This window comes from Pristis pectinata, chromosome 14 (genome assembly GCF_009764475.1).
Source record: "Pristis pectinata isolate sPriPec2 chromosome 14, sPriPec2.1.pri, whole genome shotgun sequence".
NCBI classification, from domain to species: Eukaryota; Metazoa; Chordata; class Chondrichthyes; order Rhinopristiformes; family Pristidae; genus Pristis; species Pristis pectinata.
In genome coordinates, this window is record NC_067418.1 from 14089866 (window position 1) to 14106615 (window position 16750).

Consider the following 16750-nt stretch of genomic DNA (forward strand, 5'->3'; position numbering starts at 1 on the left):
AGTGGGAAGCTGGAAGATTGGGAAAACTTCAAAAAGCAACAAAGATCCACTAAGCAAGCAATAAGGAAAAAGAAGATATATTTTGTGCTAGTTTACTTTCATAATCTAAAAACAGATAGTAAAAGTTTTTATAATTATATAAAGCGGAAAAGGGCAACTGAAGTGAACTTGGATCCCTTGGAAGGTCAGAAGGGGGAATTAATATTGGGCAATGTGGAAATGGCCGAGGCCTTGAATGAATATTTTGTGTCTGTCTTCACAGTGGAGACACGTCTAACATGCCAAAGAGAGATGTTATGGATGCGATGGGAGGTGGGGACCTCGATACAGTCGCTGCCACTAAAGAGGTAGTGATGAGCAAACTAGTGGGCCTAAATGTAGACAAGTCCCCTGATCCTGATGGGATGCATCCCAGGGTAAAGAAATGGCGGAAGTTATAGTAGAGGCATTTGTGATAACTTACCAAAATTCTCTGGACTCTGATCAGGTCCTGGCGGATTGGAAGGCAGTGAATGTCACACCACTGTTTAAACAAAGGATGTAGGTAAAAGGCAGGTAACTATAGGCCAGTTAGCTTGACGTCTGTAGTCAGGAAAATGCTCGAAGCTATCATTAAAGAAGAAGTAGCAAGACATCTGAATAGAAGTGGTTCCATCAGACAGACACAGCATGGATTCAGGAAGGGCAGGTCCTGTTTGACAAACTTATTGGAATTCTTTGAGGATATAATGAACACAGTGGATAGAGGGGAACAGGTGGATGTTGTATACTTGGATTTCCAGGCGGCATTCGATAAGGTGCTGCATAAGAGACTTGTCTAAGATAAGGATGCATGGAGTTGGGGGTAATGTATTAGCATGGATAGAGGATTGGCTAACCAATAGAATGCAGAGAATTGGAATAAATGGGTGTTTCTCTGGTTGGCAATCAGTGGTGAGCAGGTGCCGCAGGGGTCGGTGCTGGGCCTACAGCTGTTCATGATATACATTAACAACTCGGAAGAGGGGACTGAGTGATGCGTATCTAAGCTTGTTGATGACAGTATATTGAGTGGTAAAGCAAATTGTGTAGAGGATGCGGAGAGTCTGCAGAGAGATATAGATAGGTTAAATGAGTGGGCAAGGGTCTGGCAGATGGAGTACAGTGTTGGCAATGAGAGGGGATCTTATAGAAACACATAATTATGAAAGGGATAGTTAAGATAGAGGCAGGAATGTTGTTTCCACTGGCAAGTGAGACTAGAACTAGGGGACATAGCCTCAAGTTTCAGGGGAATAGATTTAGGATGGAGACTGCTTTTCCCAGAGAGTAGTGAATCTGTGGAATTCTCTGCCCAGGGAATCAGTAGAGGCTACCTCATTAAATATATTTGAGACACAGTTAAATAGGTTTTTGCATAGTAGGGGAATTAAGGGTCATGAGGAAAAAGCAGGTAGGTGGATCTGAGTCCACGGCCAGATCAGCCATGATCTTATTGAATGGTGGAGCAGGCTCGATGGGCCAGATGGCCTACTCCTGCTTCAATTCCTTGTTCTTATTTTCAACGCTATTGACTTCTGTGATGCAGTGCACACATCTGGGACACAATAATACTGCTGAAAATGTTGTATCAAAGTAAAAATAAGTATATTCACTACGTTCAAATTGAATAGATAAATAAGAATGAGATGTTCCAAACCTATTTAATCATTGCTGCAGATTGCATTACCAATCAGGATGGGAAGTCATGGCATCTATTAAATTTGGCTTTTGACATGTCCTCATGTTGTTTTAGATCGGTTGATTAAAGTAATTGTAGAAGCTGATAAACTGGTTAATCAATGACTTGACTTTAAAGTTCACACCCATGTTTTCAAATCCTTCCATAGTCTTGTCCCTCACTATCCCCTCCAGCCCCATCAGCTGGATGTGAGCCTCACTAGCGACGCCAGCATTTACTGCCCATCCCTAATTGCCTTTGAGGTGGTGGTGGTGGGAGGGAGGAGGAGATTACGATTTGGAGGGGAACCGGTACTGATTGTGTTTCGGTGCATCTGAAGCCTTAGGTACAGGATTTATGAGCATTTGGAGAAGCATTAACTTATTAGGGACAGTCAACATGGCTTTGTGAAGGGCAGGTCATGCCTCACGAGCTTAACAGTTTTTTGAGGAAGTGACGAGACAAATTGATGAAGGTAGTGTGGTGGATGTGGTGTATATGGATTTTAGCAATATGTTTGACAAGGTTCCCCATAGTAGGCTCATTCAGAAAGTCATGAAGTATGGGATCCATGGAAAATTAGCTGTGTGGATTCGAATTGGCTTGCCACAGAAGGCAGAAGGTGGTTGTAGAAGGGAAGTATTTGGCCTGGAGGTTGGCGGCTAGTGGTGTTCCACAGGGATCTGTACTAGGACCCCTGCTCTTTGTGATTTTTGTAAATGATTTGGAAGTGGAAGGATGGGTTGGTAAGTTTGCAGATGACACGAAGGTTGGTGGTGTAGTAGATAGTGAAGAAGGTTGTCGTAGGTTGCAACGGGATTTAGACAGGATGCAGAGCTGGGCAGAGAAATGGCAGATGGAGTTCAATCTGGAGAAGTGTGAAGTGATAGACTTTGGAAGAACAAACTTGAAGGCACAGTACATGGTTAATGGCAGGATCCTTAGCAGTGTGGAGGAACAGAGAGATCTTGGGGTCCAAGTACATAGAGCCCTCAAAGTTGCCGCACAAGTGGATAGAGCGGTTAAGAAGGCGTATGGTGTGCTAGCCTTCATTAGCCTGGGGATTGAGTTCAAGAGCCGAGAGATAATGCTGCAGCTCTATAAGACTCTGGTTAGACCACACTTGGAGTATTGTGTTCAGTTCTGGTCACCATATAACAGGAAGGATGTGGAAGCTGTAGAGAGAGTGCAGAGGAGGTTTATAAGGATGCTACCTGGGTTGGAGAGCATGTCTTATGAGGAGAGGTTGAGCGAGTTAGGGCTTTTCTCTTTGGAGTGACAGAGGATGAAAGGTGACTTGGTAGAGGTATATAAGATTATGAGAGGCATAGACAGAGTGGACAGCCAGCATCTTTTCCCCAGGGTGGCAATGCCAATACTAGAGGTCACCCATTTAAGGTGCATGGAGGAAAGTTCAGGGGAGATGTCAGAGGTAAATTTTTTTACACAGAGAGTGATGGGTGCCTGGAATGCACTGTCGGGGGTGATGGTAGGGGCTGATACGATAGGGTCGTTTAAGAAATTATTAGATTGGCACATGGACGGAAGAAAAATAGAGTGTTATGGAAGGTGAAGCAGAGAGGGGGATAGGTTGAATGTGGATAAGGTTCATATAGGTCGGCACAACACCGTGGGCTGAAGGGCCCATACTGTGCTGTACTGTTCTGTGTAAGGTCTTTGCAAGATTGATTGGGCTGGAATCAAGTTTGCCATGTTCAGTCCCTGGGTCGATGCTGGGTGTTCTGTCAGGTTTTACCCTTTTTCTTTTTTACTGTGATGGTAATTGTAAAACTGAGTCAACCACTGATGTGGGTTTGGAAGCACACTGAGGTCCAAAGGGTATGGATGGCAGATTTCCTCTGCTGAAGGGCATTAGTGAAACAGATGGGTTTATGTGACAATCTGGTATTTTGTGGTCATCAATTCTATGATGAGATTTTTAACTGAATTTAATTTCCATAGCTACACAGATGGATTGTGAACAAGCATCTCTGGATTGTTATTCCAGGCCTCTGAGTTACTAGTCCAGTAACTTAACACTGAGCCATCACTACCTCTCCAATTTTGACCTGTGGAATTTAACCACTCCACCATTAACAGTTTTCTTGTCAGTGGACATGGTCGCAAGTGCTGAAATTTCCCTCCCTAAGCTTCTCTGGCTGTCCCATTGAAAGATGCTCATTAAAACATGATACAGGGCTTTGATCTGAAATGGCAACAATTCCTTTCCTCCCACCGATGCTGCTTGACCTGCTGAGTTCCTCCAGCAGATTGTTTGTTGCTCCAGATTCCTGCATCTTCAGTCTCTTGTGTTTTTCTTAAAACCAACCATTGGGCGTCAATCATCATACCTTCTCATGATTCAGGGTCAAATTTCATCTGATAGCTTCTGTGAAGACCCGTGCAACAGTTTATGACATTGAGGATGTTGAATAAGTGGACGTTTCTGTTTTGTAATGCTCTTGTCATTTGGATTTTTGTTTGGATGTTGGGATTTGTTTTTACTGAATAAACTGTTGTGATTTTTAATTGTACTTGGCATTTGTTAACTATTTTCACTCTGCTTTTACGCAGGGTTATTTTTTGCTGTTCGAATCCATGCTGGACTCGGTCATATATGCACGGGACAAGTACCTGATGGAAGGCGGTGCAGGTTGGTGTTTGGGGAAAGGAACAAAAATTACAAAAGGAAAATTCAGTTGCAGTCAATTCTCTGAAGCCATATGTGCACTCGTCTGGTAATGTGATATGCACCACTGAGAAATTTTCCACTAGAAATGAAATATGCCAGCATTACAGGCTGCTTGCAGGCACTCATTTAATTTATTAGCTTTCAAGAGGAGGCCATGTTGAGTGTTGCTTTTGGAGATCTTATGGAGTGTGTGCACTCTATTATAAATGCCTGCAAAGCTTGCAAAGAATAATTAATAGTGATTGTCTTCCTAGTTTATAGAATGGAAAAGATTTTAGTGTGGACTTTTATCTTCTACAGAATAAATGGCCTGCATTGAGGATTATTACCATGTCGTAGAATAGGTTGTTCATGTTGTTATAAGGCAATAACCCTACTGACTGTACATGAATACCAGCTAATTATCACCTTAAACTCCTTACCAGCTATTGAGAAAGGAAAAAGAAAATGGACTTTCATTGATCATAGTATCATCAAATGCTTAAAGTCATGAGGGATCTGAGAAAAAGTTTTTTCACTCAGAGCTGTTGTGACCTGGAGTTCTCTACCTTTCCGAATGGTGCCTTCACACGGAATTGTATGGGCATTTTGGAGAGAATAATTTGCGGGTTCATTGGGAAGAATGGAGGAAGTTGACTAAGAAGGTTGCTCTACAAGAAGCTGGCATTGATTCAATGGCTTGAATAAATTTTGTATGCTTCTGTGACGAATGGCCCAGGAAGTACTTTGTGAAGTGTAGTAAGTATAATAGGATCTGCACCATCCATTCTGCACAGAGCAAGTATTGTGATAATGACCAGGTAATACGTTGCAGTACTGTTCAGGGAGGGATGGACACTGGCAATCCCATCGAGCAGATCAAGCCTGCTCTTCCCCCCAATAATGGCATGGTTCCTCTTGTACCCATCTAATGAGTAAATGGGGTCTTGGTTTAACATCTTGTCTGAAAGACTGCATTTCTGATGGTGCAGTTGTCCTTCAGTACTGAATTGGAAAGGTAGCCTAGGTTTCTGAGCTCAAGTTTCTGGAGTTAAACCTCCACCTTCAGATCCAGAGGCAACCACCGAGCCACAGCTGATACCTAGTGCATTAAAGTGTGCAGTGAGGTTTAGCTGATCTTCCAATCTGTTTCTTGCTGATGATGTGGAAATATTGAATGCCGAAAACTGTGTTGTAAGCAACAGATAATAGTGTTTCCCATAATGAATGGCATTAAATAATGTTATTGTACTGAAGGCCTGTTGCTTTCCTGGAAACAGATTCATTAGTAATCTCTTCAATCTAACTGTGTGTTGAGTAAAAATTAACTACTTGCAAGCAGTATCTTGTGAAAGAAATGGCAATCCCTGGAGCATTGAGGGTTTGACACGAAGCAGGGATTGATGAGACTAGATAAAATATTTCTCTCAATTAATAAATTGAACGCAAAGTCAGACATTGTCAATTGTCAATTGGGCATTACAGAACAGCCCCAACTGCTAAGGTTAATGCTGCTTCTTACACAAAAGCGTTTTAAGATTAACTTGTCTAAAGAGAGAAATTATCTATCCTTAAAGCTAGGTAGGGAAAAATAACATGAATTCCAATCTTTTAGAATTCAAATAATGATGCTTTTGTTCTCAGAAATAAACCAGAAAATGCTGGAAATACTCAGCAAGTCAGGCAGCATCTGTAGACAGAGAAATAGAGTTAATGTTTCAGGTTGAAGACCCTTTGTCAGATTTTGGTTTTTATGTTTCTACTTATTTTTACTTTTTAGCTGAATTTTAAATGCAAGGCAATTGCAGAATGGGGGAAAGTGAGACATTTTCCTTTCTCTACACATTGCTTCGTATTTTAGATATGGTACAGGGAACTGCATCCTAACTAGCACCTCAGAGAGCTGGTTGTATACCCCTTTGTACATTCAACTTCCTTGACTTCAGTGAAACAGGATGTCTGGAGAACTGTTATCACTTTTTAACCTTAGTGAAGAAGGACAAATTTTCACCATAGTTTTCTCTTGCGAGTCTGAACTTACTTCCTAAATACAGAAATAAAACAAGATCAAACTCGCCTGCCAGTATTTCTAGTATTAAAGCTGGATGTGGAGAATAAGTAGTTTTAAAACTTAGCTTATGAATCTTTGCTGAATTTGCAAGAATGTATCCTTTAAAAGGCTTGGTTTTATAATCTAAGCTTCTCTGGGATGATACTTACTTAGTCCACAAAAGTCAATTTCCATCAGCATATCTATGTTGCCCAATAACAGAAAAGCTTACCGGTGAAGTATGTGCTATAACAATCCATAGGCTGTACACTCAGCCTGCTGAGGTTTGCACAGAAAATGGTGTATCTTCTTTGCCATTCTTTGTGATCTCTCTGGTGAGGGAAAAGCATCATGCCAACAGACTGCACCTCCATCCAAAATTACAAATAAAGTTCATGACAATGGCAAGATATATATTGAAGCAAATTAAATCAGAAGATAAAAATGTCAATGTAGAATTAATTCTCACCAGAGCTTCTTCAAGCATCATTAAACATCCAGTAGCTGAACATGTATGCAACATAAAAATATTTTCTGGAAAATTAATAAATCCTTTCAACTCCCTCCCACTACCCCCACCACCATCAAAAAGCCCCATCCATATTACAGCAAATTAGGAAACCTGAAGAACATGGACAACCAGCCTGTTCACTTGTTTTTATTTTACTTGAAGTTCAGGCCACCGCAATGACTAAACAAAGTTGTGGATGGAGAAAACTTTAACAACATTTGCCCAAACTAATAGTAGGTTCAGATTACAGGAGCTTTAAAAAGCCCAGACCTTTTATCACATCATTCCACTTTTTTTGGTGGAACATGATCCAATTTCAGTGACAAATTGCAAGCAATCAAGAATTAGCAAATTCACGTGATCTACACAAGTTCTAGCATTTCATTTCGAGGCTCCCATGTATCTGAGAGATCCCACAGACCATTCATACAGAGGCTGGGCTAGGGTGGGTCCCCTTTAAGGTAGTTACTTACCTCACTCCTTGGGCAATTATGAATCACAAGTCACCCTGCAAACGTGTCATCATTGCCTTACCCAGCCCCATCTAACGCACCGCATCATGGTCACGCGTCATTGACCACTGATTGCATCCTCCAAGCATATCCCCCACTACCAGTTCTTCCCTTTGGCTATAGAATGTAGCCCCACAGTACTAATCCTACCAGCTACCAACTTTCTGACTATCAATCCTACCTCTTCCTCCACCCCCCTTGATCAATGCTACCCATCAGACTGCCACTTCTACCGTGTCCCACAACTAAACACCCCACCTACCTTTGTCCTTCCCCACTACCAACCATCCAATCACTGATCCCCTCTCTCCCCCCCACCACCAATCCTACCTTCCACTCCATCCCCTGACAACCATCTAATCCTCCTCACCCATGACCAGCAAGCCCACCCATGATACTCCACCCACCACCATACCCCACCTTCTCCTCCAATTTACAATCCTACTTCCTAGGCAGCCAACCTTTTCCGGACCCCTCTGCTCCTGGATGGGCAGTGGCCTCTACCTTTCTGTCACTAAACTCAGCCAAGAATCCCACACCTCCTCCACCCCCCCACCCCCCCCACTCCCCCACCCCCCCACCACCACCACCACCATCCTCACCCTTCTGCCTCTGGGATTTCCATCCCTACAATCTCCAGATTTATCTCTTTCCTTTGCTTGGTCCATCAAAAAAACGTCTGGACCACCCAAGGCCTGTTCAGTTGCATACAGCACACTGGACCTTGTGGGCCACTGTCGTTCCCAGTCATGTTCCCACAACCAAAGCAGTGTTATCTCACTGTGTACCTTCTGACTAATATGCCCTTACACCAACAGATCAATTTCCATTTTTGAATGTGCCAATTAATGTTTATTTATTTCAGTTGCTCATCCCTCTGAGTCTGGAAATATTGTCCAGCCTCTCTGTCCGGCACCTCAGTGTTCCTCTATTGGACTCAAATGTGAGTCCAGCAGCAAAGCAAGAGGTCGGGTGTGCCAATGTGCATAGCTGAACCTGCCTAGAAGTTCAAACCGAGCTGAGCCACGATCAGCTGACATCTGAGGTTTCTCCAGAGAAGTATAGTCATCAGCTTGATTCAGACTCTTGGCTCTTCTGACCTGAGAAGCGGTCTCTCATCTACTGGATCATTTCAAGAACTGGTTCTCTTCACGTGGACTGCAGTGGTTTAGGAACTCAGTCTTCTCAAGGGCAGTTAGGAACGGACAACAAATTCTGTCAGAGACACCCACATCCTGTGAATAAGACCAAAAGACAAGAAGTTACAGGAGCAGAATTAGGCCATTCAGTCATGGCTGATTTCTTTTTCAACCCCATTTTCCCGCCTTCTCCCCATAACCCTTAATTCCTTTACTGATCATTAATTTTATTTTTATTTGAATTTTAAAGTAAATCCGCTACTTATGGAAGTGTATGTTTCCAGTGTATGTTTTCCTTAGGATAAAAATTGTCCTCTTTTGTATGTGCTAAATGGGATCAATTTAACTGAATTTCGGAAGCAACCTTCAACTACATCACACATGAAGTGCATACATTAAAGGGCTTTCTTATCTTTCAAGTTTAAATGTTCTTCAGGTATAAAATTGCCGGTCAAATGTGCGGTGACCGAGATGTTCCACAGCCATACTTTTATTCTCATTTGCCATATTTTCAAAAAAGTTGTTTGTTACCCTATCATTGTCACTGAGAGACGATGTTACTGTGACTTGCAACGGAACCATGAAGCTGACCTTAGGCTAGTTTCAACGTTTTGTTGGGTTGTCAGCTGTAAGTACATTTAGAAAAAGACTGTAAGACTGGAAAAATGTCCATAATAAGAACAGTTTTTCTTAAAAACAACAATATCCAGCCTGCAGCTACAGATTTTTTTCAAATAAAATTTGATTGGAGACTGAAGGGATATCAGTTGAATGTGTGTGAATTCTCCCAGTCAAATACATTAGTGAAGCTTGGCTAATTAATGAGCCAGCTTAGCTTGAAAGCTCTGTTGTGACAGGGCACTGCTTCATTTTTATTTCCTAAGGCAATTTTTGATTGGTGGAAACTGTAACGGTTGTGAGACTATGCTGGGTCCTGAGCAGTTCATGTTAGATAGTAGCTCTCTCAGCAAGTTTCATATATAAGATGCACTAAATATCACGACTTGGCTAGGATGCAATTTGCCAAGGTCTTTGGTTATTATTAAGGATTTTTTCTTCCATCTGCTGTAATGTGTGTCACTCCCTAATTCAAAACTAGAACATATAAATGTTAAAAATAGGAAACTATTCCTCCAAAAGTCCTTCTTGACAGATGCATGCAAGATCTTTCAAGGCATAGGAAGCAGGAAGAGATTTTTAAAAATTACATAGACGTGCTCACCATAGCCCTGAAACAAGGGTGTATTGGCATAACCCAGGAAGCTAACCCTTTTTATTTCTGGGCGTTCTTCTGTTTGCAAGCCTTCAGGAATGTGCAGAGTACATCCCATTTTACCAACCAGCCATGTGAGCTGCAGCGAGAAATGAAGTGGCCCTGGGCAGCGAATCGAGAAGGACACAGATGTCATAGCTGTGAATCTTTGTAAGCAGCCAAGAGAGCTCTTACTCCCTGTCCAATCAGCACTTTGTTAATTTCACCCGTGTGCAGTAATAATTATTCAATTACTGCACTAATAAGAAAAGAATGAACTGACAAATACGTTGTGTTGGAAAGTTTAAAGGACATTGATGTGGAAGCAGGAAGGTGATGAATAAAGCCTCGCCTGCTTTCAAAAGTCTGGACATAACCATTTTCAATTATAATCTCAAGTCATTTTTTTTTAAAGGCTACCCTAATCCACAATGGGGATAAAAGAGCAGCATAAATTTCCATTGAATATCCCGCTCTTTTTATAAACAAAAGCTGCAGCTGATTGGCTGAGGAAATACTGCAATACATCTTTAGAGAGCCTATTGCAAATACAAGCCTGTTTTGTACAAGATTTCTTTTGCATACTGTCATCTTTAATATGGATACATTTCGTTATACATGGTCAATGATTTTTTTTAAGCTAATTATATAGGCTGACTCTTCAATGCAGTTCTGAGGGAGGAGCGCACTATTGGACGAGCTGCCTTTCAGATGAGACTTTAAATTTTTATGGTCTTGGGTGTTCATACAAAAATCTCACAGTGTTAGTTTGAAGGAGAGCCTGTACCACACTTACCATTCAATTATCATTACAAAAGAAAAATTATCTAGTCAATTGTGAGAGTTTGCTGTTTGCAAATTGGCTGGTTTATTTCTTACAGTACAACAGCAACAGATTTTTCATTGATTTTCGATCATCCCAAATCTGTGTTAGGCACAATGGAAATGCAAGTCTTTTTTCTTTCAATGGAATTTTCCCATTTGTTGGATCAAAATTTTGTCAGCACAATCTCTGTGTTTAATTATCTGATGGGCTGGGGAGGAGAATGGGTGAGGGGAGGGCAGGGATGCGTGTGGGGGAGGGGAGGGGAGTGGGTGGGGGGCAGGGAGGGGAACGGGTGTGAGGAGGGCAGGAATGCAGGTGTTAGGCAGGGTGGGGAGGGCGTGTGGGGAGGGGTGAGAGGAGGGGAGTGGAGCAGGTGTGGATCTGGGAGGAGAGTGGGTGTGGGGCTGGGAGTGGGTGAGGGGAGGGGAGGGGATATGGGGAGGAGAGCGGGTATGGGGAGGTGTGGGTGTGAGCAGGGGAGGGGAAGAGAGTGGTTGAGGGCTCCGGTGTGCGGGGGACATCATCAGGGAACTTGGGGAGAAGGATCAGCAAGTGTGAACATATTTAAAAGGACTGAGAAGTTCGCAAGCGTGTCGTGGAGGAAGTCAGGGATTCTGAACAAAGACTATAGATGCCAGGAGAAGATTAGTGGGGGGCAGGGTGGTGACATGGATGGTGCAGGAGGAGATCCAAGGTGCCATGAGGGCATTGGCATAGCATGGATACTGATCTCTGGGGGTAGGGCCATCACTACAGATGTGAACCCAGCTTTAGGGAACTCAAGGCCATGGATTCCCACTCACTGCTCAGGCAGGCGTGGGTTTTTAATGCCAGTTAAGAGCTGCTCCAGTGCTTGAGGTTGCGCAGGTCATGTTCTGCATAGAAAAAATTGTGTATTTACCCCCATTGATATCACAGTGCATGCATGGGAACATTCATGCCAAGAGACAATACCAGTCCAAAATTGAGTCCCAGACCAGCCGTCAGTTGTGGCAGGGCTTACGTGCTATAACAGGCTACAAAACGAAGTCGGGCAACATCGCTGACAAAAACACATCCCTTTCTGATGAGAACACATTCTATGCACGTTTTGAACAGAAGGAGATTGGTTCGTCACCACCCATTCTGACAGCCTCCGATGCACCTGAACCCATAGTCACCATTGAGGATGGAAGCTCAGTCTTCCGGGGAGTGAACCCATGGAAAGCATCTGGCCCGGATGGTGTCCCTGGCTGTGTGCTCAGATCCCGTGCAGATCAGCTGGTGGGGGTAGTTGCAGACATATCTAATCTCTCCCTGCTTCAATCTGAGGTTCCCACCTGTTTTAAGAATACCACTATCATCCCGGTACCAAAGAAAAACAAGGTAATGTGCCTTAATGACTACCGCTCAGTGGCTCTAACATCCACATCACAAAGTGCTTTGAGAGGCTGGTCATGGCACACATTAACTCCAGCCTCCCGGAAAACCTCGACCCACTGCAATTTGCCTACCGCTGAAGCAAGTCTATAGTGGATGCTGTCTCCCTGGCCCTACACTCGTCTTTGGAGCATCTGGACAGTAAAGACACCTACGTTAGGCTATTGTTTATTGACTACAGCTCCGCCTTGAATACTATAATTCCAAGCAAACTCATCACCAGACTCCGAGACCTGGGACTCAACACCTCCCTCTGCAACTGGATCCTTGACTTCCTGACCAACAGACCACAATCAGTGAGGATAGGCAGCAACACTTCCAGCACGATTATTCTCAACACTGGTGCCCCACAAGGCTGCATCCTCAGCCCTCTACTCTACTCCCTATATACTCATGACTGTGTGGCCAGATTCTGCTCTAACTCCATCTACAAGTTTGCAGATGATAACACTGTAGTGGGCCATACCTCAAATAACAATGTCAGAGTACAGGAAGGAGATAGAGAGCTTAGTGACATGGTGTCATGACAACAACCTTTCTCTCAATGTCAGCAAAATAAAAGAGCTGGTCATTGACTTCAGGAAAGGGGGTGGTGTACGTGCACCTGTCTACATCAATGGTGCTGAGGTTGAGGGGATTGAGAGCTTCAAGTTCCTTGGAGTGAACATCACCAACAGCCTGCCCTGTTGCAACCACGTAGATGCCATGGCCAAGAAAGCTCAGCAGCACCTCTATTTCCTCAGGAAGCTAAAGAAATTTGGCATGTCCGCTTTGACACCCACCAACTTTTATCGAAGCACCATAGAAAGCATCCTATCTGGGTGCATCACAGCTTGGTATGGCAACTGCTCTGCCCGCGACCGCAAGAAACTGCAGAGAGTTGTGGACACAGCCCAGCATATCACGGAAACCAGCCTCCCCTCCATGGACTCTGTCTATACTGTTTGCTGCCTTGGTGAAGCAGCCAACATAATCAAAGACCCCACCCACGTGGGACATTCTCCCTGCTCCCCTTTCCCATCAGGCAGGAGCCTGAGGGCACATAACACCAGGCTCAAGGACAGCTTCTATTCCACTGTTATAAGACTATTGAACGGTTCCCTTATACAATGAGATGGACTCTTGACCTCACAACCTACCTTGTTATGACCTTGCACCTTATTACCTACCTGCACTGCACTTTCCTCTGTAGGCGTGACACTCTACTCTGTATTCTGTTATTGTTTTTACCCTGTACTACCTCAATGTACTGTGTAATGAATTGATCTGTACGAATGGTATGCAAGACAAGTTTTTCACTGTACCTCGGTACAAGTGACAATAATAAACCAAAACCAATGTGTATATACTTGCAGGATTTGGATTGAGTTTTTAGAGGGTGTTACATGTGCTCATGTTACTGTTTTTTAGGTAAGGTTCTCTTAGTTTGTGCGTAAGCACTGCACGGGGTACCTTTTCATCCAAAGTCAAGTTAACTTGTGATTTCTTTCAGTGTACCCAGATATCTGCACCATTAGCCTAGTAGCAGTGGGAGACAGGAAGAAACACGATGAGCATGTGGCTTTCTGGGATGACGTGTACGGCTTTAAGATGTCCTGCATGAAGAAAGTGGTTATCCCAGAAGCTATGGTCGAAATGTTGAATCCTGACATCCTCATTTCAGAGTGCTGTGTTATCAAGGTAGGTATCACTTGCCAACCCTGGCCAGAAGAAGGTGAGAATACCATCCATGCAGCCATACCTTTCATGAAAAGTTGGAAATGAATGCAGTTTGGGCCACACTTTCATTACAAAAGCAGAAATCGTTAATGCTGAGTGAGCAAATTCCTGCTGAAATTCTGTATTTTAACATTAATGGCCCAGAGTTCATGTTTTGTGTACTGTGTGGTGATCTGCTGCCATTCAGTGTGGGTTGCAGCAGAACTGATAACAAAAATACTGTTGGATAAACAGTTTTCTACACATACATCTATGAAGCATAAAAATGGAAATTGATTCATGCTTACCACAGCATTATTCAGTGTTCAAGCCAGCTGAGATTATAGCAAAAGACATTTGGGAAATACTGCAGTGCTGTATTTAAAAAAAAAAGATAGATTCGGTAAATGGTGGCCTAATAATATTACTTCACTTTCAGTTTTTGCTGTAAAAAGCTCAATGATAAACCATTTTGAAAGAAAAAAATCATTTGGTACAATTACCATATCAAGGGATCAAGGACTATTTCTGTTTAGGTTTGTTTTGAAAGGTACCATTAAGTCTGTACCCACCACATCAGATAATGATTTTCAGAACATAATTCACTGTGTAAAAAATAAATGACTCTAGTCTCTCTCTTCCTTCATCCCTGGTTCTGTAGACATTTACCTTAATTCTGTTTCCTCTTGTTATCGATTCTCCTGTCAGTTTTCCATGGCCTGCAGTTCTGGGACTTGGGTTCGATCCTGACCTCAGGTTTTATCTGTGCAGAGTTTGCACCATCTCTCCGTGACTGCATGGGTTTCCTCTGGGCGCAGGAACAGGCTGGTAGGTTAGTTGGCCACTGTTAATTATCACTAAGTGTAGATTAATTGCAGAAGGATTCAAAGGGGAGTTGATGGGCATGTTTGAGTGAGTGTATATTGCAGAGAAACAGAAATATGGAGAGTAAGAATGGAACAAATTAGGCTGCTCCCCTGAGACTAGCCTGGACCTGATGGGATGAATAGCCTCCTTTTGTACAATTGTAAGCATAATATTAGATGGAAAAAAAACATAAGAACAAAACAAATAATAAAATAAGCGTCGGCCACATGGTTCACCGTCGATTCTTCCATTTACTGAGATCGTGGCCTATCCTTGTCTCTCCTGTGTGATCCTTGTTTCCCCTGATTCCCTTGGTGTTAAAACATTTATTGATGTCAGCTTGAATGGCTGCATATCCACAGCCCTCTAGGGCAAAGAATCCCCAGAGATTTGCACCTCTTTTGGTGAGGAAATTTCTCCACATCTCAGTCCTAGATAGCTGATTTCTATATTTTGTGAATTACCTCCAAAGTACCAGTCCCTCACCAGCCCAATTAACGTACCTTTTTTCAAACCCTCTTCGAATCTTGCATTCAAGAGGGCCCACAAGGTCACCTCTATTTCTTTGAATCATATAGAAATAAAACCAGAAATGCCCAGGAAGTCAGGCAGCATTTATGGAGATGGAAACCAAGCCAATGTTTTAGGTTGAAGACCTCATCAGAACTGTCTGACATGATTATTGTTTCCAGAATCTGTAATTTTTCAGATTTTATTTTCCAGAGAGTAGGCGTTTGCTCTAATCAAGTCCCTTAGAAACCAAAATGAGAAGTTTGAATATTTGTTACTCAGCTCTAATTTAGTTCACTTCTTTGCACTTTCTGATGGAAAAAAAGCATGCCTCTGGTTTCTCCCCACTGCCTCTGTTGTGGTGAAGTTAAGCTGTGCGTGGCATTGCAATGGGATGCCCCTATAATTCTGTGACACTTCAAGTAAACAAAGCAGTGTGACTCATGTTTCTGTGTCTATTCAACAAAAAGCATATGCATAAGATTGTGACTCGAAAAAGATGGTGCATGATGTGCAAATGGATTGGCAGCATCACGTAGGTCAGTCCTTTTCTGTGAGAGTATAAGTGTTACTTTGACATTGAACTGAACTTTGATGGAAGCTTAATAAACAAGGATTATTCTTAGCAGAACTTTGCTTTGCTCTCTACCCAGCAGGGCTATGCGTGCTTAGCTGTTGAAACATTCATGCTGAGAGTGATAGGTTTCGAACTCAAAGGGAATAAAGTGTTCTGGGGATTGGCCAGGAAATTAGTGTCGAGTTCAAAGATCTTAACCCGAAAGCATTATTATTGTTTAGAAGTAAATCGGAAATTAGCATGTAATCTCATCGTTTTTGGTAATGTTGATTGAGGGAGGCTTGTTGGCAGGATACCAGGGATTAAGGGTTGTAGCAGGGGAGGTATATTTTGGATCTTCATTTTTGTGGTTTGGCCCAAAGAGGCAGAGAGTTGCATGTTGTTTTTCATGCAAGCATGGGTTCATGCTTGGATTAGGATCTAATTTTCACAAATGCAAGTTTCACCCAGTTTTTAGGAGGAAGAAGCGGATATTTATTATAACTCAACCTAAGACTGAATAATGTTGAAAACACAGGCTAGGTTATGAAAACCAGACTGATTCCAACTAATCACTGCTGGAAACAGAGTGGGGGGAGAAATATGGGCATTGGTCTCAGGATGGTTTATTACATATGCTATTTCACACTCTAGCGCACATACACATTTAATGGACAGTAGTTTTATAATGGATGCAGCATCAGCCAGTGACATTAAGATGAGGCACTTTCACATGTTTACTTGCTCAAGGGTACATGTTGTTTGTATTCCTTACAAGTATACATTCCTCAAAGCATCCAAAAATAAAAATGTATGTTTTGTTAACTTCCACTTGCTCAATTTAATCATTTTTATCATTGCATAGAACCTCTGTAAATGCTGTTTAAGTAGCTGAATGGTGCAGAGATTGATGTAGAACTCTTTCCTATCGCTGTTGTGAAAAGCAGTCATCCGCACAGAGGGCCTTTAGGGAATGTTTTGCAGTTCTATGAAATCTAATTTCATTAGGTTAAACATCAAATGAAGGCAATTAGAGAAAA

At 42.6% G+C, this 16750-nt stretch overlaps 1 protein-coding gene across 2 annotated transcripts in view; it reads left to right on the forward strand.

Annotated features, from left to right (window-relative positions):
• prmt3 (protein arginine methyltransferase 3) overlaps positions 1-16750 on the forward strand; it is a 179955-nt gene that overhangs the window by 97093 nt on the left and 66112 nt on the right. For both annotated transcript variants that reach the window (XM_052029301.1, XM_052029300.1), the window contains exons 11-12: positions 4274-4352; positions 13572-13759. In XM_052029301.1, coding sequence (XP_051885261.1) covers positions 4274-4352; positions 13572-13759 — 267 coding nt within the window. The remainder of the gene's footprint in view (positions 1-4273; positions 4353-13571; positions 13760-16750) is intronic.